Source organism: Alosa sapidissima, chromosome 13 (assembly GCF_018492685.1).
Source record: "Alosa sapidissima isolate fAloSap1 chromosome 13, fAloSap1.pri, whole genome shotgun sequence".
Lineage (NCBI taxonomy): Eukaryota > Metazoa > Chordata > Actinopteri > Clupeiformes > Clupeidae > Alosa > Alosa sapidissima.
In genome coordinates this window covers 16,106,453-16,134,394 of record NC_055969.1, presented here as the reverse complement: position 1 = coordinate 16,134,394, position 27,942 = coordinate 16,106,453, and the positions used below count along the sequence as shown (strand labels likewise).

Genomic DNA, 27,942 nt, shown 5'->3' with positions numbered 1-27,942 from the left:
GCACTTCTGGAGTATGTAGTGTGACAGCATTGCAAATGCTGCAATTTAATCAGTGTTTTTCAAAATAGGCTAATGATTACAAATAAACGTGTGTACTTCTGTCCAGTTCAAATGAACACCGCGGTCGACCACTCTCAGCATACGTGGCATGAAACAGTCGCAGGAGCTGTGCTGAAGGAATATCGTCGCCACGCGAAGCATTGTGGGGAGGAGGCGGCCTAGTCTAAAGAGACAGGCAGGAACTGGTAGATAGAGTGGTGGAAGAAAACATTCTAAATATTGGTAGAAATCTCGAGTAAAACAGCGCGTTTCAGTAGTAAGCCTCGCAATTATCAGACATGGGGCAGGAAGATATGATGAGTACGGCTGAAGACGTGGCGGATCAGGTAACTTATTTGTCTTTAGCGGCATTTTCACTCAAGTAACGTAGACATGTTCGTGGAACAGGCTGCAGTGCATGAATGAGATTGGCTAACGTTAGCTAAGGCGTCCTATGGGCCTGAAGTTAGCCATCATTTGGGGTATGGTGTTGCAGCTAATGTTAGGTGGTTATGTGCTAGGTTCGAGACGAGTCTAGTTTGAAATTACTGTAACGTTAGCCCTTAATTTCATGACATTGTCGGTTAGCTAGGATCCCGTTAGCGTTCAGACACTCTCGTTAACACTGTTGCTTGTTAGCCTGGATAGCCCTTCGCTAACACGGATGAATTAAGTGGATATCGCAACAGAATTTCCTCCCATGCAAATCTGTTTTCACCACTTGTTGGGAGATGCATGGAAGGCGCTGCTTGTAATGTTAATGTTAACCGTAGGATGTCCATTTGACTTGTTAACGTTAGAGTGTGTTTCGTTTGAGCAATATTGATACCGTTATCTTATAGTTATCTTGATTTGCACTGCAACATAATCGGCATCTGGTCAGCAAACGTTAATGTCAGTCAAGCTTTGAGAGGGCAAACTAACGTTAATTAGCAACAACTACATTACATGACAGTCCGTTAAAAGTTACTGTTACAAGTTAACGTTAACGGTGCTGTACTTTTTGCTAAACCTACGAAGTAATGTTACTGCTATATGATAGCGTTGACTGTCAGCTGTGAAGTGATGTTAGCCATCCTTTACCAAACTTCTGCAACTACGACTTATTACATCATTTTGGCCAGTAAATTACCCTTTTTTAGATAATGTTAACGTATATTGGCTTGCTAGTTAACGTTAGACGTCAAGTCAACTGAAGTTGACAAGCAACCTAGATTAGTGGGCTACCTAGCCTGCTAATGTAACCCATTTTAACGCACACTTAACATTAGCCTGTTACTTAGCTATTGCCTTTAAATAACAGGACGTAACGTTATATCTCTTAAACGCCAACCACAACGAATTAGTTAGTGAAATGTGCACATACAACATATTAGCATATTCTTATAAATACCTAATCGGGTGTGGTAAAGTAATAACGATACGTTAGAAAAGCTGAGCATAGCCAACCTCTGTGTTTGGTGGAAAAACGTTATTAGAAACGTATAACGTTGGCCTACAAGTAAACTTTGATGACTCACTTCTAACCTGAAAAAAAACTTGCCATTTAAAATAAATGAGAATATTCTTACGTTTCAAATATTAATCGTCAGAATGTTAGTAACCGTATAAAACAATTGTAATCTCTTATTTACAAGTTCCTTTCAGAAATGGGTGAAATTGCAATTCAATGATTGCACAATATGTGGTGTGTGTATATGGGAGGAGGGTGATTAGGGGGTGCCTACTGCGTATGAACAGAGCTTTTTAAGCCTTTGCTTGTTGCTCCTATGAAGTCTGTAAAGCCATAACAGGGTTGAATTGCTACAGCAGTCTTGCTCGACTGTGACAGTAGAAGCCTCTTAAAAACTGTTGCAACATTGACCCCCCCCCCCCCCTCCAAATACACCAAATAAAGAATACACCGTTTAAAGCCACTGTTTGTGTTCAGTGGGAGAGACTTGGCCTAAAGTTTATCTTAATACGTAGGCATTGTGTTTAGGTAAGGACTGGGGCCTGATTGTGGGTCACTGTGGGTGCATGACTTCAAACATCTGCGTGATGAAAGCGGTAACTCTGGATGTAATTGGAATCCATATGACATTCTCAAGTCTATAAAGGGATAAGTGTCAAGAACCTCTACAGTTCAGGTTACTTCACTTCTGTTTCCTTCTGTCTTGTATATGTGTTTTGTGTTTTCTCACAATATGGCAGTAAATCAGTATTGGGACAGCTTGTTCCGATTTACTGGCAATCCTATTTCACTCTACTACAAAATAGAATGAATGCAGTTGGCAAGTCAGTGATTTTTTTTTTTCAGCTGCTTGTGCAGGTTTTCTGATAGTAACATCGGGTACATTCACACAGTTTGCACAAAGAGCAGAAGGGTTACATGAATGAAAATGTCACCCAGTTATAGCTGTCGCGCAAGTTTGTTGTCTTGGCCAGGTTTGCCTTAGCTTTACTATATCAGAGTGTTTCTATGCCAGGTACGTTGTCTGATTCATGTTTGTGTGCACCCAAATACCTTCAAGGATTCTGTTTTTTTGCATCGAGACTGACGCACCAAGGACAAATGATTAGTTGTGTTCTTTTTCCCTGGTGGAAAGGTTTTTTTAGACCTTGGAGTGTAGTCCTTGCATATTAAACCAAATCCAGCTACTAATAGCATTTTATTTGCTATTGCCTCAGGTGTGTCATTTTCATGTGTGTGCATTCATAATAATGAGAACCATTGTAACAGGAAAAACATTGACTTTTGTAAACATGTCTAAATTTGTGTCTGCGGTCTTTTAGACGTTTAATGAGAGTTAGAATTAGACAGCTTTGTGTGTCAAAGAGGTTGCTTTGACTGTGCTGAAGGAATTTGAGATATATTCACTACACAGCCAAGGTTTTGTTAGTCAAAGGAGTAGCTTTGACTATGCTGATAATTTGAATGCTGTGCTAAGCCCTGCCTAGAGGTCTGCAATTCATAACTCATATTAAACGTCATGCCATGATGAGCAATAGAAGCACTTCCTAACTCCTAAGACATGTTCACAGCATGTTTTGGAAACAAGAGAACACTAAGAATTCCGAACCCAAGCAGACCTAACAGTGGACTGTGTCCCACATTGCCTAACAAGCAACCATGGAGTAAGAATTCTGATAGGAGGGCTGATTGGCTGTCCGAATTGCAGTCGATGGGCGCATGGGGGGACTTGTTGAGTCGTGATTGGCTGCCTGAGTTTGGCAGTGCTGATGTGGACTGCACAGTGGGCGGGGTCGGAAGTGGGAGGCAGTACTCTTTGTACCAACAGAAGGGGGGGGGGGGGCACATAGTGGAACACATAGTGGAAGCAGATATCGACATAGACTGCATAGTGTTATTAGTAGTATTCATAGTATATGTTAGTGTATTGTGAAATAGGTGGCTTTATTGTAGTATCTTATTACTTTAAAAATCATATGGAAGCAAAAGGAACTTATTTATATGATGGTTTAATTGTTTTTTATGTCTCTGTTTATGAACTGTTTAAGGACATGCCTATTTATATACTTGAGGATGGATTTCCCAGTAGACAAACACACACACACACACACACACAAACACAGGCTCAGATAGATATATAGGCTACTTATTTTTGCCAGCCATTTGAATTTACATGTCAAGTGATAATCTCATGATGATGTAAGTTGGTGTTTTTAATAGATGGACTCAAATGTGTGTCATTATTTAGGTCAGGCTTCTCTGCTGTTATACTTCCAGTTCTCAAGTGCCAGCTTTCATCCTCCGAACTAGTTTTTATGAGCTGCTGATAAAATATTTGACAAAATATCACTGTTATGTGAGATTACATAATCTTTTTATAATCTTTCCCGGGACACCAAATGTCCGTTTTTTTGGTGCAAAGGCACTTCTATTTTTTTTTTTAAGTATTCCCTAGTTTCACTTTCAATAAAACCTACGTTCCGCTCCTGCAATCCTACTAATTGTTTTTTATTTATCTTGATTGTATCCAGCTGTCGGAGGCAGGCATGCGCTTATTTGATTGGTTGTAATGCAGACCTGCGAAACGAAAGTTTACCTTAACCATCAGCATCACCTAGCAACTACCGGCCCCGCACAGCATGTCCAAGAGAGTGAGTGTGTGCGGGTAGGCAACAGATTGGAGAGGGTAGCCTAGTAAAAAATCTCATTTTGGTTCACTCGGTCAGGATGTGTTCTGACATCCGCTCCGCGGTCTTCATATATTCTACAGTTTGGAAAATAGCCTAATTTGAAACAGGACATGCAATACACATGAAAATATGGGGTTTAAACCCAAACAGCATCAGTTCAGGCAGTGTTAATTATGGTGTTTACATGAGCAAACACAAAACCAGGATACTTCCAAATCCGGATCATAAACAGGATACTGAACTGCATGTACTGTAAACGCAATGATTGTTGTACATCAGGCCTTCTATAGACTAGGTGCACGAAAGGCTCTTCCTGTATGCTCATTATTTCTGGTGGAGCGTTTACTGTGTTATAACAGTATTTTCTGTTATATTCTGTTCCTTACATCTTCACTTTGACACTGAATATCTTGTTTGCCCAATAATAACAATTTTAACGCACACATAAATCGTTTTTTGTCGTAACATGCTAATTTTCTAGTGCAAGACCCAACCGGGTCCATGTAGACACTAATTGCATTAACAATAGCGGCAGGTTCAAACACACCTGGCTCCACCGGAAACAAACGAGCACACAAGCCTTTCGTGCACGTAGCCTATTGCATAGCTGAATATGATTAAAATTGGGATCGTGAGGTGCATGTAAACATAGTCTTTTCGCACACATGAGCAGTATACAGAAATAGGTTTGACTGGTCTAACCCAGGTTCTGGTTCTGGTTCTGGTTCCTGTCTCCATAGTTCCTGCGGGTGACCAAGCAGTACCTGCCTCACCTGGCTCGCCTGTGCCTCATCAGCACCTTCCTGGAGGATGGCATCCGCATGTGGTTCCAGTGGAATGAGCAGAGGGACTACATTGAGGCCACGTGGGGATGTGGCTACTTCCTGGCTACCTGCTTCGTGCTCATTAACCTCGTAGGACAGCTGGGTGAGAATGGACTTCTCACACACACACACACACACACACACACACACACATGCTTTTTTTTCTCACTGACACAAACACAGAGGTCGTCTGTGTGTGTGAGAGATCTGGCATGCATCATGGGGGCCTGCTCTTAGTCCTGTGTCTAGGGTGGGGCATGTGGCCTTGTCTATATTGGGTGTAAGCTAGAGATTGGGATAAAGCGTAGAATGAAGGGTGTAGTTCCCAGTGGCAATCTCTTGTGTCATACTTGGAAGAGGAACAAAATAATCCCACAGGGAATTCAGTGAAACATTTAGTTTGGGGGCAGTGGTAGCTTAGTGGCTAAGGAGCTGTGCTAGCATGCAGTAGCCTGTAAAGTGTGGGTTCAATTCCTGGCTTCCACCATTATGCCCTTGTGCAAAACGCTTAACCTGGAGTTGCTCAGTAGAAAATGGTTGTTTTAGACTTATCTTAAATAAGAACAGGGTAGCCACACACTCTGAAGTAGCCCACACACTCGTTTTAACATTTTTGTAGCTGTGGCCTATTTAACATTTCTATAGCTGTTGCCTATCTAACATTTATATAGCTGTTGCCTATCTAACATTTATATAGCTGTTTTGTGGCCTCTCCCTGGATTTCATAATCTGAAATTCTCTTATATTAAACTGTTGAGATCATTGTTTTTGAGCGTGCAGAGACTTGAAATGCGTCCCCTAAAACCAAACCGTTCATACTTGGTCTTAGCTCATAACCTCAGATATGACACAATGTTGCACATGTTACTCCACAATAATACCACAGCCAGAAATCACATCATTATTGTTTTTTTTAAAATTGTGATTGATTATGAGGACTGATGCTGACTCTAAGGTACTTCATAAAGCCAGTGGGCTAAAGCTCAAGAGTGTAAACATGTCTGCCTCTGGCGATATACAAGTTCCTTTTAATTTAAAGAAGACTGCAGCAGAACACATCTTCCTACCATGGAGAAGAATGGGGAAACCAGGGGAGAAGAAAACACAATAGCTGTGTTTGAAATGTTAATTAAATGTTAACTGAATGTTAATTAAATGTTAACTAAATGTTAACTCACTCACTATATAGGCCTAGAGCTTGCTATATTGCTGAACTACTACATAGTGCCTTATATAGTGAATGAGTGAACATTTCGAACGCAGCTAATGAGTTGCTGATCAGACTGATTTATATGTTAGCATAAATTCCCTTCCGTTTTGCAGCCGTGTCTCTAGCTTTGCAAGCAGGGGTTGTAGCAGCACCAGTGGTCCTTAGATTACGTCGAGTAGGTGTAATAAGGCCAGAGGCCAACACGGAGGCATAGTTTAACTGCCCATATCTCTCTCTCTTTCTCTCTCTCTCACAGGTGGCTGTGTCCTTATCCTCAGTAGAAATTTTGTACAGTATGCTTGCTTTGGCTTATTTGGCATCATCGCACTACAGGTGAGAGGTCTATTTCTTAATGTCTGATTTGTTAAGTTGGGTTAAGTCAATTTGGGAAAATTCAGCAACTACCGGTATAGTTACTGGTAGTAATATCATTACATTTTACATTTAGCTCTCCTTTGATAACGTTTGAATTATTTAATAAAAAGATGTTTAATATATATGTATATAATGGCTAATTTAGTTCCCAATGAAAATTCATTTACTATCATTACTATCAAAATTAATTCATGTATTTTTCTTTTTTCTTCTAGACTGTTGCTTACAGCATCTTATGGGACTTGAAGTTTTTGATGAGGTATGCCCTCACACACACACACACACACACACACACACACACACACGCACACACACACACACGCACACACATATACTGTATACATATATACACACACACATATACTACACATATACTGTATACATACATACACAAACAAATACACACATGCCCTCATGCATCTTTCCTTCTGCAAGTCTGATGGGATTCTGGAAGAACTTTGTTTCTCTTGTTGATGGCAGTGCTGCTGTTTACATTTCTTTATGTTTGTTTGTTTGTTTGTTAATTTCTTTTGGCTTTCCGCAGGAACCTAGCCCTGGGTGGAGGGCTGCTGCTGCTATTGGCAGAGTCGCGGTCGGAGGGGAAGAGCATGTTCGCCGGCGTGCCCTCCATGGGCGAGAGTTCCCCCAAGCAGTACATGCAGCTGGGCGGTCGCGTGCTCCTCGTGCTCATGTTCATGACCCTGCTGCACTTCGACTCCAGCTTCTTCTCGGTGAGCCACAACAACTGTTTATATATTTAATGTTATAGATATATTTTTGCCGAGAGAGAGAGTTTTTTTAAATGACAACTGAGGGCACCACTAACAGATCAGTCTAATAAATCAAATCAAAACCACAAAATAAAACATCAAAATGAAAATCGACAGATGTCACTTATAGTTGGATTTATTACAGCAACAGCCCCATTGAGGGAGTAACCACTTTGTTTTCCCCAAACAAAATTTAACCTTTTCCAAGACCCCCATCCCAATTCTTTTGAACAAAATTATCATCACCCAGGTACACACACCCAGATATTTGAACCCTCACATTTTCCAAACCAACCCACCCGGCAAACCAGTGCCACTTTATTCCACCTCGCCAACCCAAATAGCTTCACTTTTCCCCCAGTTCACTTTGGCAGATGATGGCAGGTTAAATCATGCACAATATTTTCCAACACATTGATATCATCCCTTCAATTAACAAAGACTGTTACATCATCTGCATAAGCAGACAAAAAGAAACGGTCAGTACAGAAATCTAAAGAGACACCCCTCAGATCAGTACACTAGCTTGTGTAGCAGGGGTTCAATTGTAATGGAGAACAGCATGCCTGACATTGGACACCCCTGCCTGACCCCTCTTTTAACCTTGAAAGGTGCGCTAAGGCTTCCATTCATTTTCAAAAGACTTTCAATATCATAATAAATAGCTCTGACCATTGCTGTGAGGACCGGGCTAAAACCAAAGGAATCTAAAGTGGACCATAAATACACACACGAGATCAGCCCCACATTAATACCCAAGTTTTTTGAAACAGTCATTAGGTCTCTGACTACTCTATGTTATCAAAAATGGAGTGGTCAGGTATACAATTGGACTGATCTGAATGCTTTACATGACCAATTCTTCAGCCTTATATCCAGAGTCTTGGATAATATCTTCATGTCAGAACATAACAAGGAGACAGGGCGCCAGTTACCTATTTCTTGCAGGTTACCTTTCATAGGCAATAGTGTAATAATCTTCCAGCAACAACTAAGGGGAAGGCATCCTTCCCTCAAGCTCTCGCGGAGCACTGCAAGGAGATCCCTCCCAATACCTGTCCTGAGTACTTACTTTATATATACTTGATCGGTAACCTGTCGATACCGGCAGCTTTGCCGTTCTGCATGCTCATGAGGGCCTGATCAAGCTCATCAAGCGCTTTGTCCGTCTCCGCATGACACTCGTCAGGCACTCTGGGCAGGTTGTTAAGAAATCCATTGGGCAAGAAGCCATTAGACCCCAATTCACTTTTCATATGGCTTAGAATAAAAAGATCTCGCATAATTGCGTATCTGAGCAGGCTCAGACAGCTCCTGACTTGTTTCTGACCTTAAGGTGTGCATTATCCTACTCTATTTTTCTTTCCCAAGTTGAAGAAAAATTTGGTTGGAGCATACATCAGGGTAACACTCTGAAAACGGGAGTGTACGAACGGCCCTTGTGCCCTGACACCAAGTAGTTCAGTTAGCCTGCCCTTTTTCTCATCTAGGTGCTTAACATGGTCATCATTCTCTGTGCGTGTTATTGACCTTTGTAAACCTAAGCTCTCATTCTCCAACAGAGAATGAGAGACAGACACAGACACACTTTAGGATATGACCTCAGGCCAGACTCTACAGTCCCTGTAGGCAAAAGTGTTCAGAGTGTGACATTCCTGTAGACGCTCTGTCAGTTACTGCAGACAAAGACTTGGAGTGTTTCTTGTTTGCTAGGGTGGCTCTCTCGCGCAAGGGTCACTGGTTTTTACTCAATCTCATGTTTTCACCTGTTGCCACTAGATGGCAGGAGAGTGTAAGGAGCTGACTCCATAGAACCAGAGACTTTCTAATGTGGAGACACAGCACTCAAAAAATACTCCATAGAAATGCATGGGGCTAGTTTGTCATGCCAATATGGCCGTTGTCTACACATATCCCACCCCTTCCTCGGCAAAATGTCGACATGTAAATACATTGAGCCAATCATGTGGTGTGATGTGAATACATTGAGCCAATCATATGGTGTGTTGTGAAGACATCGTGCCAATCATGTGTTGTGATCTCGCCGCTGGAGCAAGATTGGTGTCGTGAAGCCTTGCGCACGCGCAGTTCGACCCAAAACTGTGCCCGATGAGTGCCCATAAAATGTTGGTATATGGCAGCCGAGTGGAGGGACTTGCCTAAAAGGACTTTGATAGAACAGAGATTCACTAAAGCTGAATGCATTGAAATAACACAATGCTATACATTTCAGAAGCAAAGAAGTGTATGTCTTTAGAATGGTGGGCTGTTGTTTTTTAATCTTTTTCTGAGGTATAGGGCTGTATTTTGGGTCACCAGCGCATGGTGTAAAGTTCGTTTTTCACCCGCGCGAAGTTGAATTCGGTATTTTGCACGTTTATTTTTTAAGCATTGCGCCCAGGGGTGTGGCAATTAACAACCTAGGGAGGGGACTAGCGCGTTGTCTAAAAATCGCTATCATACACCACCTAAACCTGGTCAGAAGTCAATGGCGAGTTGTTCATATGCTATTTTAAGAGCGCATGTCAACAGTCATATTGGCAGGTGCACACCATCATTCTATCATTCATGAACGCACACCAGCGCACGTCCATGCAAAGCATTACAAATTGCACGATTAGAATGGGAAACATAATTAGAACAAAGATATTACGAAATACTGTACATCTCATAATGAGTAGTTATTCACCATCATTTGCAAATTGGTAATGACGGTTAAAAGTGATTAGGGGAGAGGCGAGAGACACATATGGAGCACAGCTGAAGACGCACTGTCACGAGATATAAGCAACTCCTGCCGGATAAATGTTGTTTTATTCAGTCATTTGAGCAATATTAGGGCTGTTTTCGGTGGTAACCCATTGTCAGTCAATAGTGAAAGTAACTGCATATAACTGTCTTGTCGTTGACTGACTCCTTGGTGAAGTTAGTTTCACTTTGCCAATGAGTTCAAATAGAGGAGTGCAAATACGTGAAGGCTATGCTAGGTTTTAGTAAAGCATGGTTTAAGAATGACTATTCTATACGGTCTCGCAAGCAGCCTCCTTCAAATGCGCCTTTGAATGCCAAAATACCGATGCATTTATTTGACATATTGCGCGTTGCGCCGTTAAAGGGAATGACAGATGTCATTCTCATTGGTTTAAAATGATGTTACGCCCCAAACACACCCATATGACTGATTAAAAGATCTAGGAACACCTTGTTACGCCATGCACTCCACTTTTGATAGCGAAACCCCTCCCAATGTGAACTGGACATCCTACTAAATTTGAATAGACTTTTGACGAGTGACGATGCACTTTAGAATGTCATGATAGGGCCCATAGTGTTCAACTTCAATTGATGAATAAAATTGTCCCAAGACATGATTTGATAAAATTAGTCAAGGGATTGTGTATTAAATGGTGTCAGTAATATAATCCTTCAAAATTATATTATGAATTTATACAGACTAGTGTATATGTACATTAGTGGTGTGTGGGCTGCGGTTTTGATGATAGACGGTAGAGAAGCCAGAGACACGAGAATTTAAAAAAAAAAAAAACATTTTATGGTATTCAGTTCAGTTTTATTCTAATTTCATCTGTTGCTACATGCCACAAAATGCATTTCACCTTCACTAGTTGTCCTCAATATCTTTCCTCTTTTTGTTACTGTCTTGCAGATTCTGCAGAACATGGTGGGCACGGCCCTCATCATCCTGGTGGCCATTGGCTTCAAGACCAAGCTGGCCGCTCTCACCCTGGTGGTGTGGCTGCTGGCCATCAACGTCTACTTCAACGCCTTCTGGGCGGTGCCTGCCTACAAGCCCATGCACGACTTCCTCAAGTACGACTTTTTCCAGACCACGTCGGTCATCGGCGGCCTGCTGCTGGTTGTGGCTCTGGGGCCCGGAGGGGTCTCCATGGACGAGAAGAAAAAAGAGTGGTGAAAAGGCACTGTGAACCACCTCTACCCGACACCACCACCGCCACCACCATCAACAACAACAACGCCACCCTCCAGGACACACACACACACACACACACACACACACACACAGATCCCAGGATCCTGTTCTCCTTTGCTCTGCTGCGTCCAGATCTGTGCACTTGAGTTGCCAACCACACTCAAAACTTTCGGTTACAGCATCGGTTTGGTTAACCCACTCCCCGGCACACGTCAACTCATCCACCTTGTTTTTTTTTTTTTTTTAAGTAATATAGACATAAGTTCAGCCAGATGAAACACTGGCATTTTTATACACCGTTACCTTGTCACCATGGCAGACAACTTAAACGAGACCACTGCAGTCAGATCCTTTTGCGTTGTGGGTGGTGTTGCAACGCTGTTGGTGTTGCAATGCATCACTTCTTTTGTTGTTGTTGTTGTTGTTGTTGTTTTTGCCTTCTGTTGAATCTGTGAATTTCTCTGGCACTAAATGAGTTCCCCCAATTGCCGTTATAGTGGATGGTGGCTTTTAATAACACAAGGGGGAAATGGGACATTGGTACATGGTGGTACATGTTCATGGCATAACTTAAATACATTTAGCCAAGTAGGGGAAGAATTGGTGAGCAGTCTTCATTGGTTAGTTGTCGGTTTTTGTCGACCTACGACGAGAAGTGCACAGCTCTGTTTTGAAGCGCACAGCTCTGTATTTAAACTGAAGACGAGTTTGTCTCGGGGTTGCTCACCATATCTGTTTTGAGACACTGAGCTCAAGTTTGTTTCATTATTTTGTCATGTCTTCTCCATCTCTCTCTCTCTCTCTCTCTCTCTCTCTCTCTCTCTCTCTCTCTCTCTCTGTCTTTTTGTCTCTCCTCTACCCCAACCTTAATGTGAGCCCCTTGATTACCTGTATCCTAATGTTTGGTCGTAATCCGTGTCCACTGAATGACAGTCAATGTGTTTGAATTTGGGGGTCTTTCAGTGGAACACTGCAACCAGTTAGAGTAAAGCAGACTTGATGCTTACCATCTGAATTTTTTTTTTTTTTTTTTTTTAATCAGAACTCACTTTTGGACTATATTTGTACTGTGTATTTTTGGTAAGCACCCTCGCCTAGACACATGTCAGATCAAGGTAGGAAATGGGAGTTTGCAGTTGCAAAAACAAAATGCCATATTTTATGAAACCGAAAATGCAGAGGCAAGCTATACTGGGCAGATCACCAGTTCAATCCCGCTTTGGTGTTTTGCTCAGTGTTCTTGCTGTTTAAGAAGATAAAATGTACTCATTGTATTGATTTTCAAAAATTTATATTGTACTTTTGATTTTCTTTTTTGTGAGATCATGGCAGAGAATTAAAAAAAAGGCAAAAGGAAACCCAATCCAAATGTATCGTCCATTCTTCTGTTCAGTACTCCCCACTGTGGGTTTCTGAAAGATGATGCATATCACTCTTGTGAAATATTGAAGTATTGTTTTGTAAATGAGACACAATTGTGTCTGACTTGGCAGTAGTAATAGTCAAATAGTCACTGTGCATTTCCATTTTGAATGACATTTTTGACTCAAATTGCAGGCAAACTGATGGGCAACAAACTGAGGCAAAAAGATGCTAAACACCTCATCCATATGGTTTTGTCTTTCATAGGAAGGAAGATGAAAATGGAGAAAACAAACTAAATTTATAGTCACATGAGAAAATTTTTTGTTTGGTTTCCAAGATACCGGTAGGCCACCTTACCCTGTGCCTCATCCTATGCCACTCTCCCCCACTGTTCTTACCTGGCTTACGAAATTAATGTATATCACCTGAAATGACCAAAGTTAACTATATATTTAGGAGTTAAATTATCTTGTCAATTATCAGTTTATGAAAGACGTTTTGTTTCAGGTCTCTCTGGATGCTTTTTCACCTGCAGTCTTCAGTCTGTTTATCAAACTATAGTGTGTTTGACCTCTGGTTCAGTTTGTTAGCGTAGGCCAGAATGCAGTAATCAGGTCCACACTCAAATAATCGGGATCAAAGACAGGCGGTCTTGATCTGCATCATCTTGCGAGCTCTGGTGCTGTCACACAGGTCAGAAAGCAACGCAATCCAAACCAATCAGGACTAAAACGATCCTGTGGCTATGCATCAGGGGATTGTAGGCCTTTAACTATGCAAATGTCTTCCTAATTTTATACATTACATTTAGCAGACCACCAGACCAGAGCAACTCAGAGGTCAAGGGCTCAGCGGTATGCCGGCAATTGAACCCACAACTGCTGTATATTAGCCCAGCTCCTTAACCACTATCGTAAAAGCACCGGCCCTTTCGTTCGAAAATTCTAAAACAACAATGTTTTCTAATACTTCAAAATAACATTTAATAAATGAACCTTACATTTTTCAGTAGCCATAGGTGTGTAGATTTGAACAAAATCTGATTTGGTTCTTACCGGGGCTTTTACTGCCTGAAATATCCGATTTTGTTTACCACGCTCGGAAGTTAGTGCTGGCCTGGTGGGTTCGCCTATTTCCGACCTTTCTCACGGCACATCAACGGTTAGACCGAGAATTCTCGCCGCAAATCAAAATTCCACTGGAGCTCCAAGCGGATTTGTACACGCAGCCTTACAACACTGTTTACAGCTCTTCAAGTCACGGTAAAATGTAATTTTGGTACATAGCTAATTTAGATACACTTATGGTGTGGGTGCTTGCGTTTCTTTAGGAATCCGCCGTCTTGGTTTGTATAGAAATGAATATTAAGTGACACACGTAAGAGTTCGGAAATACTGGTCGGTAATAGGTGACGTTCCGATGTTACCACCAGCCACCTCATTTTTTGCTAGTGTGGGAAACTCTATCTCTATCTACTCTAAAAATGATTTTTTGAATTTTCATGTACACTGCAGTACACATAATCGTAACGTCATCACAAAAGTGAAGGTTTATTATTATAGTATATTCTCAGGAGTTAAGGAATAATACAATAACCTTGTTGTTAAATTAATTAAAATAGCAATGAGGTAGGAAATCCTAAACTATAGCAAAACATTACTTATTTTAATCCCTTGTAATACTTTTGATTTTGGCGAGAGAATGCAAAATGTAGCCTATTGCAAGGGAATGCAAAAGTATTGAGAGGGAATGCAAAAGGGGCTCTAAAATAAATTTCCACCATGGTCTAGAAATTTCATTGGTACTTATATTGTAATTTTGTTGTCAAACATTTTTAAAAGTACTTTTTATAAGGTCTCCTGCATCCCAAGAATGTCAGGTGAAGTAGTTTTTGGTTTTTGCTACTGTTCAACTAACTGACTAACTAATTGACTCCCCCCCGTCAGTTAATGGTTTAATATTTTACTTTATTATTGAAATACTTTTGCTTTGCATGCATTGGTATTTTCCCCAGGAAGTTTTCTTTGAGGAAATCAACTTAAAACAGCCTTCACCTGTAGATAGATAGATTCAATGCTTCCTTGTCCACATTGTCACCATGGCAAACCAGTGACTGGACACATTTGTGATTATACTAGGCCTATGCTATAGCCTACACTCAAGTTTGATTCTCTTCTGTCATCTCTCTCTCCCCCAACTCTCTCTATCTCTGCCCCAATAATGTGAGCCCATTTATTATGTAGGCTTACCTCCTTACTTCCCCATACCAAAAAAAATGTATACTTCAGTTAATTTTATTAAGTAAACTGCAGTTGAAGTATAATTCCCAAGTTTACTTTATGTAGTAAGTTTATTAGTATAAATGTGCTTGTGGTATACTTGTAAATGTACTATTTTAATGCTTCTTCAGACTAAATTGGCCCACTTTCAGTTTATAATAAGTATTTTTAAGGTGTAAAAGTAGTAAAGTTTTAGATGCACTACAAGTGAACTTAGGTGTACTAATGGCAATAGACTGCATTTATTATATAGGGATTTTCCACTCCTCTGAGCATTCAAAGCTATGTACACACTCACACACTAATGGCACAGTCACAACAAAATATTATCTACCTCATTTGATTGATTTTTTTAATTTAAGTGACTGAATAGAATGTGAACTTTTATTTTCTGATAAAAGTATTATAGTAAAACAATTTAATATAACTTTATTTGAATGTTATAGTAGCAAGATCCAGAATAATTCTCATTACCGATATGGTAAATGACAAACGGAGACCATAAGTAAGAAAACTTTTTTTGATTTTTTTTTTCATTCACACAAAGTACATTAACACAAATAAGTACATTAAATGAACAGTACTGCACATGAAAATGTATATTTTATATATTTTAAATTCCATTTTAAATTAATTAACTCTCATTACCGAAAAACAATGTGTATTGTAGAGTTCAATTTTTCAAATAATCTCTTTGTTATAGATATATTTTGAACAAAACCCACTTGTGGGGCACAGTTAAGGAACATTATTATGACAAAATTAAGACATTTTTGTGTCTGAGAAATAACATCTTTACAATATCTATACATTTTTATGCATTACGGTAATGAAAAGTCTGTTACGGAGGATGAGAATTTATGTTACGGTAATGAGAATGATTTCATTTTACCAAACGAATTTCAGATACACACAGGAGAGGTGTTATATTGCTAGTGTCACAGGAAGGGGATTTACCAGAGTGGCCAGTCAACAACCAAGCACTTTTACCATCCAAAAAATCACCAACAAAGCAAACCGTTGTGGGCAAAAAACATCACCAAAAGAGTAGCTTTCGAGAGCATGTCACTGGGCTTACAAGCAGATACCTTCCTTCGTCTGTGTTTTGTTGAATTAGATCCCATGACACCTCCAGAAGGCTCAACAGTGGTGTCTGGCTTCCCAGATCCACCCTCCTCCACACTCCTGACTGGTTCTCTACCAACAAATACCAACAAATTCTTTGGGCATTCCTGTTCATTGCTGTGGCTGTTTATGATCCAATCAGCAACATAACCAGACAAACCTCAAGCCCTAGAGTGGGCACCAACAACTACCACTCTGGAAACACAGCTGCAAGATTTAACACATCTCAGAGTCAATTCAGGTTGCTATGAGGGCCTCAGTCATGGCCACTGACTTCCTTTTTCAGCTCCTTTCAGTGACCATATTTGGATTCTAAAATCTAACAAAAGTGTTGTGGTCGACTTACAAAGCCTCAAACACCTATCTTCACTGTGTGTGCTTGTCAGCCACCTTCCCTTACCTCTGATACCAGTTCTGCATACTTTAATTTTCAAAGGCTTTCTCTATCACTTCATCAAAAGAGAATAAAGTAGACAATGTGCTTACTCTCCAAAATAAAATGTCATGTCTGGTCTTAAAGCAGTCACATCCCTGACCCATATGTCTCGAATTGCAGTGGCATCCATGGCCCTAGCTCTCTCAGTTGATCTTCTTCTCCACATCATGCCAGTTCATCCATTTTCCTTGTTTTGCTTGAGGCATTGCTGTTGAATGTCTAGTTTGCTCCTCTTGTTCTCAAAACAAGCTGGTTACCATCTGTCTCTTCTCCTGTGCTGCAGACTTACAGTACCCCACATTTTCCAACTGGTACCAAGACCAAACTCTTTTCTTCTTTTCTGCTCCTGCCCAACAACATTGTACCACCTCCCCAAATTCATGTTTTTCACAATAGACGGAATCACCTCGCCATTAATATACAACTTGTTTTCCACTAGTTTCCCTCCCCTAATAGATACACCTGTACATTTGCTAGGTTATATCCTTGTTATCCATTTTATCATTCAACCTGGCCTACGGGTACATGGAGCCGACGGATACATGGCCACAGGTACATTGGTCATGTCACCCACATAGGCTCAGATGGGAGGTATCTGAGTGCCACCCTGCACCTTTTACTGTACCTCCAACAACCAATTTGACAACCCATTATGGTGCCCTCATAATTACCTCCATTGCCATGGAGAAAACCAATGGTAGTTAAAAGAAATAAAAAGAAAACATGACATTACTGATTGACAAGAGATAGAAAAAAAACACAAGCAACTGATTAAAAAACTATCATTGGTCTTAATGCCTGTGTTGTGGTATGCCGTGCAAGTAAACTTGGCACCAAAAAATGAAATAGAATCCACAGTCAAAAACACAGAGCCAGTACAGAGCAGACCAGACAATTGGGGCAAAATTATATCATGGGACCGGGCGAAACTAGATAAAACAGTAAAGTTAGTCAAAAATCCAAGAAGATTTAACATGAAATAAGCTACAAAAAAAAAAGATCATCTGGGAAGGACAAAGCGGAATCACAAAGCAATATCACATCAACTGTTTTAACGCCTTTTAACAACGGGCTGAGCAATAAGTTAGTGGAGAGAACACTAGATGTTAGGTAAACCTGACTAGTAGAGGAAATGGGTCATCTTATATTTAGATCATCACCGCATCATTACCGCAACTCAGCTTCTCATTACCGTTATTACACATTAAAATGCGTGGTAATGAGAAATTGGAGTAACGGTAATGAGATGTCCTTGACTAAGTTGGCAAATAACACAAAATGCTAGCAAGCTATGTAACCTTAACCTTTACACAATATTAAAGTCTTATATTGTCTTTATCATCATAAAATATCATTTCAGATATTTTCAAAAGCATTGAGTATCGCAGCATATCGGTAATGATAATCAACAGTGTGACAGAACAAAGTTTCTATGACATTTACACAAATATCAGGATGTGAGAGAAGAGAGAACAACTGAACTTGATTTCATTTTAAACCTTTTGTCCCAAGTGATGCATCATGGGTCTGCTTGTTAATTTAATGGAACAGTGTAATTTTTATAGGCAGGCAAGTCGTATTACGGTAATGAGGAACATTTAGTGTGGACACAATATTTTTACAATAAATGTTGCCTTTCCTTTTGCAAAATATCATAAATATAAATATTAACCATAAATATAGACATTTTACACAACTTTCCAAAATCTTCTTCAATTTATGTAAAAATAATTTTTCATGAAATTAAAACAAACAATAGAATAATGGATCCGGACACATTTCGGTAATGAGAATTCACTGTGATTTTTGGTTAAATTGCTATGAAATAGTGTTATAATGATTGTAAAAAACATCTGTCCCTATACAGTTCTTTACTGTCTTTGTAGAAAATATCATAGTTACTATTAATAAAATATTGTTTTTGGAAAATAGAACCTGGACATGTTAATGACAGCTTCATGAGAATCACCCAGGCGTCACAGCACCAGCTTGCACATCGGGATCATTCTTGGGGTTATGTGTCTTGACAGGAGGAGTTGGGCTCAAACCTGCAACCTTCCCGTTCCTGGGCAATTCTACCTCCTGAGCCACTGCCACACACTGCTGATATTATATACTTCTAGTCCATGTTTTCATGTTCCTGATAGTATACTTAACGTATCCTCAGTAAAATATAAGTTTAATCGTTTTTGTACTGCAGGTATACTTGTAAGTTTTCTTTACATACTTTAAAGTATATTAGGTTTCCATTCTGGTATTACTGTTATACTTGAAAGTACTTTTAACTATCCTTCAAAGTAGTCTTAAAGTTCAATAATATATACACTAACAGTGGACTACACATACTAAGTATAAGTACCATGTATAGGCTATGTACTTAAACCTTTATAATTATCAGTATAAGCCAAGTTTACAACAATTTAATGTATCTCTGATCACTACACAAAAAGTAAGCTATATACTTAGTTTAAAATAACTAGACCAACAGTACACTTCCACAAATTTCTTTTTGCTAAGGTCTGGCTGTAACATGTCCATTTCACGCCTATGGGAATAAAGCCCTCAGACACAAAATGTCATTGTACAAAGGGTACAAATTAACCTGAACCCTGCAGGCCTGTGAAAGTGAATGCCATGGGATGTACCATTACTTAATCTATTTCCAAAACAAAGTGACAGTAAAGTGACTTTACACGCACATATGAGAATTTGGACCTTATTCACAGCTTGCGGTTGTATTTCAAGGTTGTTTCCTTGTCCCTTGTTTTCCCTTCCTCTTCCAAGCTTGTTAAAAAAAGAGGAAACTTTGATGTTGTCTTCAGTTATAAAAGCATGGCATTGGCAAAAAATTCATAGAACTTCGTCTTGAACAGCGTCATGATCATTTTAGCTCTGTTCATCTTCACTGCTCTGGCAAAAGTGCCCGTTTGGGCAAAAGTTGTTGATAATTTTAAGGAGTGCCATGAGTTCTTTTATAATGGCACTGAACCATGGATAAATGATCAAAGTACTACAAAAATTTGCCAGCAGTTTGAGCAGGGTGTGAATGTCTATGCTTCACTGTATTCAACTTTCAACAGGATTCCTGTGTACAGTGCTTACACATTTGATCCTAGTTGCAACAACATATATGAACAAAAAAGTGGTGACTGGTTTATTGAGCCGAAGGTAGGTTTTCTTTCCATTTTAATTGGTGCATGTGGTATGTGTTGCTGAATTGATAGTCCAAGCACCTGTTTTTTACTGATTTCTGATAAATGTGGGAAACATGTTTTTGTTAAAATATGTATTTCTTTATGAGATTTTCCTTTTTCTAAGAAAAAAATTGCTTCCCTTTAAAGTTCGATTTTTCCTCATTGTTTCCATCGTCAAATTACATAAAATTTGACATTATTTTTTTTATATACCTGTTTTTAGTCAACTTTAGCAGAGGTGCTAATAATTCTGGAGGGCACTGTACATATGTATATATACATACATTTCAAGAGGTTGTCATATGGTAGTTTAGTTGTATTGACAAACCATATCATGAACAAATACAGTGAAGTAAAGCTGTTGTTAAGAAAAGTGCACAGGCTTACTTGGAGCATCTGAGAGAGATTTATATCTTACAAATAAACACAGACAAATATAAATGGTTTATCTTTTTGTTGTGTTTGGTTGTTCATTTAATTTCTTTCAGCTTTCTGGCATCCCTAAGGACTCAATGCAAGCAGAGAAGAATTATGCCAGAGATTACAGCGATGCAATAAAATCCAAACAGGCTGTCAATGGTGATTACTCAAACACAGGTTATGACCGAGGGCAACTCAACCCCAGCAGTTTCCAGTGTGGGGATGGTCGTATAGCTACATTCACCCTGACCAACAGTGCACCTATGGATGCTTCTTTCTACACTGTCCACTTGAAACAGTGGGAGGAATGTGTGAAGGGTATTTTGAGGAACCAGTCTGAGAGTGAGGGAACTGCCTACCTGGTGACAGGAACTGTACCTTCACAAGATCGTAGAATACCAAGACAAGAGGAATTTGATGATGTTAGCACAAGAGATTTCCACAGAGTCACTGTTCCTACTCATATCTGGACAGCTGTCTGTTATAAGCATAATGTTGATGATGAGAAGTCCTTTTCATTTGGCTATATAGGGCTAAATCATCCAAACAGTACAATAAATGTCATGACTGTACCACAACTTAATGCTGAGCTGCCTGCTCTCTATGGTACATCTATAGTAAATATTTTCACAGATGACTGTTTTTCTAACAATCGTAAATCTGAAGGAATTATCCGACTCCTTTACCAGTCCATCCAGCTGCCCATTAGTGAAACTGATGCTTCAAAGAAGTCAGAGGTAACAGAACTGCTTACAGAGGAGGGAATACACTGCATGGGCTCTTGTCTGTACAGGGACAACTCTAGAGGTTATTATTGCTGTGACCAAAAAAATAGAGAGATACCATGTTCTCCTGATTATTCCAATGTAACAGTATATGGAGACAAGTGTTGGAGTGACCACACCTGTGGAACACATGGTTATTACTACTATTGGTGTTATACACACACATCATGGGATTACTGCAGTCCCCCTCCCTTACCACTGGGCAAAGGAGTAGGGAAGTACAGGGGAGATGGGAGCATGTGCCGTTCTGACTACAACTGTGGCTGGTATGGTAATAAATACACCTGGTGTTACACTGATTACAGTAATACCTGGGACTACTGCTGCAATATTGATGCTTACCCATTCTCTGCTCTAAATGGCATGACCTGCAAGACTGACCATCCATGTGATTACTATGGTTATAATTACCTCTGGTGTTATACCACAGATGGGAAGTGGGACTACTGCTGTTCCCTGTGACACACCTATATTGTTTTCCACACACACAATTGACTTTCTGAGCACCGAACAAACAAAAACTAACTACTAATTAATTATACTTCAGTTCATTTGTTCAAAATACTGTTCCAATTAATTAAGTCAAGAAAAAGAGGGATAAAAGAAGGTTATAACTAAATATTTCCCTATTTCCCTTCTTTTACCACTCTTTTTCATGACTTAACCATATATGTGTAAAATATATTAATATTATATATATTATCTCAGATTTTTATTTTCAATGGTGATTTGGTGATCTGGGATTGGAAATTTCCTGTGGCTTTCATGTTTGTCATTCTTCTGCATTTCATGTTTCTCATTAGTAAAGCATTAGTAAAGGACATAAAACATGTATTTTGTTGGACGGTGCTTACAATTGTATATTGAATATAATGACAGTTAATAAAACAATCATTATGTCACTATTATGATTGAGTGTGTAGACATGCCTTCACAAACGGCACACAACACTTGTTTCCAGTCTACCTGTGTGTTATTTTTTCGCCCATCTTAATGTTTTCTTGTCATCGGCCAGCCTATGGCTTTTTCTTTATAACTCTGCATATAAGTCCAGCCTCCTGAAGTCAGTCTTCTGTCAGTCTTCCTGTTGATGTTGACACTGGTGCTTTACAGTTATTTAACAAAGCTTCCAGGTGAGGACCTGTGAGGCATCTGTTTCTCAATAGACACTCTAATGCATTTGTCCTCTTGCTCCGTATCAGTAACACATAACACTCCCATACAATGGTGACTAGTCGCCTTAAAAGTAAGCTGTCAAGTTGGTCAAGACCAATAATGAATCACACAGATAAGTCACAACTAAGAGGTTCAATGTACAGTGTGCTCATGGGCTAGACTGCTGCACATAATTTCAACCTAATTGCATTAGACTAAAAGGTTTTCAATAACAAAGTAGTATGAGTAGAGGCAGGTTTCATAGTTATTGGACAAAACTAGAAGTACCAAGATTTCGTCATTTTAATTTAACTTAGCACAGGCTACTATGCCTGCGAGATAAGCTATCACAAATAAAAAATAACCTATAGCAATCAGTAGGCCTATTGCAGTTCAAATTGCAAACACTTGCAACGCGGCACACACAACAACAACGTCAAAAGAGCTTGATGCTCAGCCAATTTCTCCCTGAATAAAGAACGGTTGATGATGATTGAAATCCGAGAGTGAGAACTAAAGTGCTGGAAACAGAAGACGGAAGATATTTGGAGCAAAGATTTTAAATATGTGTATGTCAGCACATAATATGAGTGCATGGTGCTCTGCGTACTATCTGAAGAAAGCAAATCATACATCTCAACTTCTCTCTATCTCTCTCTATTGATATCAGACGTCTAAGTTTGGATGTGTTTGAGGTGAAAATCAAATGTATGAGTTTGCTTTCATGTGGCTGTTGAAATTTAGATCGCTGTCAATTATGACACCAAGATTTAACAGTATCCTTTGCTTTGAGCCCTTTTGTCCTTATGTAGCCTACATGTAAGTTTCAGGAAATGTTTGTGTTTTAAAGCTGTGTGTTGTATACTTGTCTGTATGTGTGCACCTGTGTTTATGTGTATGTGTGTGTGTGTGTGTGTGTGTTATGCCCACTTCTAGGGTCAGGGAACTATAACAAAGCTAAATAAAGCAAGGGCAAAATACGGCAGACAACGGTGGATAAATTTGAAAATAATCAATAATTTATTATAATTAAACTAGAACATAAATTAATGCAAAAAGCAATGTTCTAAACAAATAGCAAGTGAAGGCCAGAAGGCCAAAAACGAAGCCGCCCGATTTCCAGGCCTCTCTCCCAGACTCTTACTCTGAGAGGGACTGGAGACCAGGCCCCACTTCCCCGATAACGACAGAGACACGCTCTTAAGAGGGTTTTCTACGATTCATCTTACGATCGTTCGTTTGGTTTTTCCGACTGTTTCCCGAACATGCTCGTAGCGTGAACGCGCGTGAAAGCTGTCCACGTTAATAGTTCTGAAATATCCTCTGATTTGACGGTGATGTCAGGTGACTGCACGTCACAGCTATAGGCCTACCATTTAAACTTCGGATCTACACATTAATTCACATCAATACGAAAATAGAAACACTTTGACATCTGCATGTAAGCATCCCAAGTAGGTTATATACCACACAGAGACATAAATAATTGTAATTATTTTAAGATTAGATTGTTGCACCATGCAATAATTTTTAAAAATAATTCAGTGGAAATGCATGGATTCCAGTTGCTGCTACTGGAAGAAACTGGAATCCATGCATTTCCACTGAATTATTTTTGGAATCTGATCCCTTATCATACCTGTTCATTCTTACTCATTGCTCGACTTATCGTGACTAAATTCAAGATGGCTGCAAACGTTAAACTTCGTGAAGATACTGTCTGTATAAATCGTCTTGTAAGTAAACTACCAGTGCTTTTTCAAAGTTCTCAATGTCTCGTTTTAAATGTCAGGGCCCTAGGAAGTCTACCAATGAAGTGTGGAGATACATTGAGCCTCGTAAATGGGTGTAAAACAGTGATTTATTTGCATGGCTAGCCCGATGCCGAAGCACCACTACTGAAAAAGTTGTTGGTAGCATCGGCTAACTAGCGCCAGATTTTGGAGTGCAGGGGACAAGTCGAGATGGGCTATGAGACATACGTTCACACTCGGTATCATGTTTCAATACACTTTAGGTCAATATCACACCGGAATTCTCCTTTAAGTCATGTGACAGTTCAGCTCATGATGCAGGACGTTGGACGCAATGCAACGTGAGCTTAACTGTCACGTGACTTTTTCCAAGATGGAGCCCGCCTGCTTTGCCTGTATACGTGAACGGTACTGTCTTTCTATTTTAACTGTCTGTACACTTACAAAGTTAAAAATGCTTCGGTTTACATGTAGGGACCCTCATTATGTTACCGTCGAAATGTGGTGCTATTTAGAGCCTTGTTAGTGGTATAGAAATAGCGATTTCTTTTTACTTGAGTCTATGCCCTTAAGACTAGCGTTATACGCTAATTAGTGGTTTGCAATAAAACCGGTCACATTCGATTAGCATGAAAACATATTCCAGAGAACGGTTGAACTTGGTACACATGTGTTATTATCCCCTAGGTTCATTTTGCACCAGAATTGTCCTTTAAGACCAAAATGTTCAATTGTGAGGGCTGAATGGCACTCTCCTGTGATATTCACCCATATAATGGTCTTCCTTTTTGGTTGTTAATTTAATTTCTTTCAGATTTCTGGCATTTCTGAGGACTCAATGCAACCAGAGACCAGTAACCGCAGAGACATAATAAAAAGAAACCAAGCTGTTAATGATAATGTAATTACAGATTCTCTTATGACCCAGATAGCAAGAGCTGGCAGACCTCTGTCGGCCCATTGGGGGCATTTGGGGGCGTCTGCTGGCATTTTGCTCATCGGTTCTCTGGCGGTCCGCTGGCGGGTTGCAGACAAATTGGCCAATATTTTGTCACTATTGGTCTAAAATATTTTTTATTTGTTCAGTTATACTCCATATATCATTTTATTAACTTTTCTTAATATTCATGACAAGTTAAAATTTGCTCTTGGGTGCTCCTTGTTGGTGCCCCCCACCCAATCCCAATCCTCCCCCACCTTTTTTATGCAGCCCTTGCCATATGCATGTGACAATAAACTTCCTTGTATCCTTGTATCCTTGTAAATTTAAAGAGATGGTGGTCCAATGGCGGACCACAAGTGGCACGCCACCGGCGGCCCGCTATCTTCCAATCTGATTTTGCTATCTGGGGACCAAGGGCACCTCAACCCCAACAGTTTCCATTGTGAGAAAGATGGTCGTATAGCTACATTCACCCTGATCAATGCTGCACCTATGGATGCCTGCTTCAACTGTGTCCATGGGAAAGACTGGGAGAAGGGCGTCAAAGACATTTTGAATGCTGAACAACCAGGTGCAGGAACTGCCTACTTGGTAACAGGAACAGTTGTTGATGTATCACAAGATTATAGAATACCAAGACGAGGGGAATTTGGTGATGATAGCACAAGAGAATACCACAGTGTTACTGTTCCTACTCATATCTGGACAGCTGTCTGTTATAAGCATAATGTTGATGATGAGAAGTCCTTTTCATTTGGCTACATAGGAAAAAATCAGCCCGACAGCAACGCAACATAATTGCCAAGACTGTACCACAACTTAATCATTACCTGTCTGCTCTTTATAGATGACTGTTTTTCTACCAAACGTAAATCTGAGGAAAATGTCAAGAGGCTTTACAGGGAAATCCGGTTGCCTATAAGTGACAGATACTGCTCATGTCTGATGATGCTCTGAATACATTTCATACCGCTACGAGCCAGTTTAATGATAAAGTTCTACATCCTTTAAAGAGGCCAAAAGTAACAGAAATGACAATACTTGAGTCTTTTGACAGCCTGGAGACATGGTTTAAAACGACAGAGATCATGAAATATATCTGTCTGGGTCGGCTTGTGTACTGTCACAGCCAATCTGTACCTTCATAAAGACTGTTGGTAGAAGAGAGTTGAAAAAAAGAGACACTGGTGATGATTCTCAAGAGGTCGTTTGTAGGCTTGTTCCAGAGGACGCATCAGACTGCACTAGTTCTTGCCTGTACAAAGAGGAGGCTGGAGGTTATTATTGCTACTATGGAAATACAGAGAGGCCGTGTTCTCCAGTGTATTCCATGATAACAGTCGAAAGAAGCAGGTGTAACAGTGACCTTACCTGTGGCAAGCATGGGTATGACTACTACTGGTGCTATGTAGGCAGTTCATACTTCAGTCCCTCTCCACCTATAGGCAAAGGAAGTGATGGAAACTATTGCTGTTCCGACCACAACTGTGCCTGGTATGGTCAACAATACACCTGGTGTTACACTGATTATGATGACAACTGGGACTTTTGTTGCTGATAGTTGTTACAGTGCTGAAAGTGGCAAGACCTGTAATCCAGATAGTCCATGCAGTTATATCATTACTCGATGGCTTACTTTTCTTATATCCCTTTTTGCGTCACAACAGAAGGGTTTTGGGAACGCTGCTGTACCCTATCGTGATCCATCTCTTCAGGTTCAGAAAACTTATCTGGTTTTAGAAAATAATTAATAAGGGGACTCTTTCTTCCACCAGGCAATCAGGATCTTAAACACTGCCTAAATTATTTCAGTGTTTCTAGTTTCTATTTATTTTTTTTATTATGTGTGTGTTTTATTGTCCTTATGTGTTATCAAGCTGCTGCAAGTAAAGAGCAGAACAAGAATTAAGATTTTTGCGCCTTTTAATATGCGAGTATGAATTAAGATGCAACAATAAAACTGAATCTGAATCTGGTGTCTATACTGTGACATTCTCGTTGAGTTATGGCAGACTTGTAGTGTGTCAACCTCATGTTTTCAATATTGCCACTTAGGGGCGTGAGTGTAAAAAAGATCTTTATCCATCCTCCATGAAGCAGAGGGGAAACTAAAGCTGAGGGCCCCAATTCAAAACTCAGTGCAATGTTTGTCAACTAGCAAAGATCTTCTGCTTGGGTTTTTGGACTTGGACTACTGTACAAAAAGAGAAAATACTTTCCCCAAATGTGTTTATAGCTGTATAGCCATTCTATATCAGTGAGATAGAATGGGGTGCTGAGCACTTTGTCCACATGGCAAGTAATTGATGTATGTCTTATTTCACTTCTATAATTCAGTTAGAGGCCCTTTATAGTCCAGGTAGAACTGCTTAACTTGATGTAAGAGTCACACATTTTGTTTTAAGGGAAGCACAGACCTTATAGGCTTTAAGGTTTTTGTTGTTTTCTCATGCAGAAAGTTAAGTTTCTGGTGTACAGCAAGTTTTGCGTGTGCACCATATCTTTACTGGTGCACGTGGGAATGTGTCTGGGGTACAAACTTCCTGGTGGTGCCAACGAGAAAGTTCCACAGGGGCCTTGTACATGATCAGAAGTTTAAAATATGTTTGCGTTTTCTATATAGCTATCTAGATGGCTCAAATACTTTAGGACTGGAGAGAGCACAGTTCCCTGTGGGGCTCCGGTGCTGCTGATCACAGTGTCAGAGAGACAGTCTGACGAACTGTGGTCGCTCGGTCAGGTAATCTGTAATCCAGGTTACCAGGTGAGCGTCCACACCCATCTGCAAGAGCTTGTCTCCCAGTCTGAGGGGTTGGATGGTGTTAAAAGCACTTGAGAAATCAAAGAACATGATTCACAGCACTTTTCCCCTTGTCTAGGTGAGAATGTGTCCTGTGTAGAAGATAAGTGATGGCATCGTCCACGCCCATTTTCTCCTGGTATGCAAACTGTAACGGGTCTAGTGCATGGCGTACCTGCGGTCTGAGCATACATAAGACCAGTCGCTCCATTGTTTTCATCACGTGATGTTAGAATGACAGGCCTGTAGTCATTAAGCTCACTAGGGTGTGGCTTCTTAGGGACGGGGGTGAGACATGATGTCTTCCACAGTGTTGGAACTTGTCCGAGACGGAGACTCAAGTTGAAGATGTGCTTCAGTGGCTGGATTACCA

General features: G+C 40.1%; 3 protein-coding genes across 3 annotated transcripts; all 3 read left to right on the top strand.

Annotated features, from left to right (window-relative positions):
* The first annotated feature begins 145 nt into the window (after positions 1 to 145).
* Positions 146 to 12,676, top strand: surf4 (surfeit 4). The gene is made up of 6 exons (XM_042059746.1): positions 146 to 386; positions 4,923 to 5,109; positions 6,473 to 6,549; positions 6,807 to 6,850; positions 7,136 to 7,322; positions 11,029 to 12,676. Exons 1-6 carry the CDS (start codon positions 339 to 341, stop codon positions 11,293 to 11,295), a joined length of 810 nt encoding a protein of 269 aa, XP_041915680.1. The 5' UTR covers positions 146 to 338; the 3' UTR covers positions 11,296 to 12,676.
* A 7,548-nt stretch (positions 12,677 to 20,224) lies between these two features.
* On the top strand, positions 20,225 to 21,379 carry LOC121680518 (endonuclease domain-containing 1 protein-like). Its single transcript, XM_042059923.1, has 2 exons — positions 20,225 to 20,862; positions 21,223 to 21,379. Exons 1-2 carry the CDS (start codon positions 20,225 to 20,227, stop codon positions 21,377 to 21,379), a joined length of 795 nt encoding a protein of 264 aa, XP_041915857.1.
* A 3,732-nt stretch (positions 21,380 to 25,111) lies between these two features.
* Positions 25,112 to 26,001, top strand: LOC121680513. The gene is made up of 2 exons (XM_042059921.1): positions 25,112 to 25,558; positions 25,696 to 26,001. Exons 1-2 carry the CDS (start codon positions 25,112 to 25,114, stop codon positions 25,915 to 25,917), a joined length of 669 nt encoding a protein of 222 aa, XP_041915855.1. The 3' UTR covers positions 25,918 to 26,001.
* The last annotated feature ends 1,941 nt before the right edge of the window (positions 26,002 to 27,942 follow it).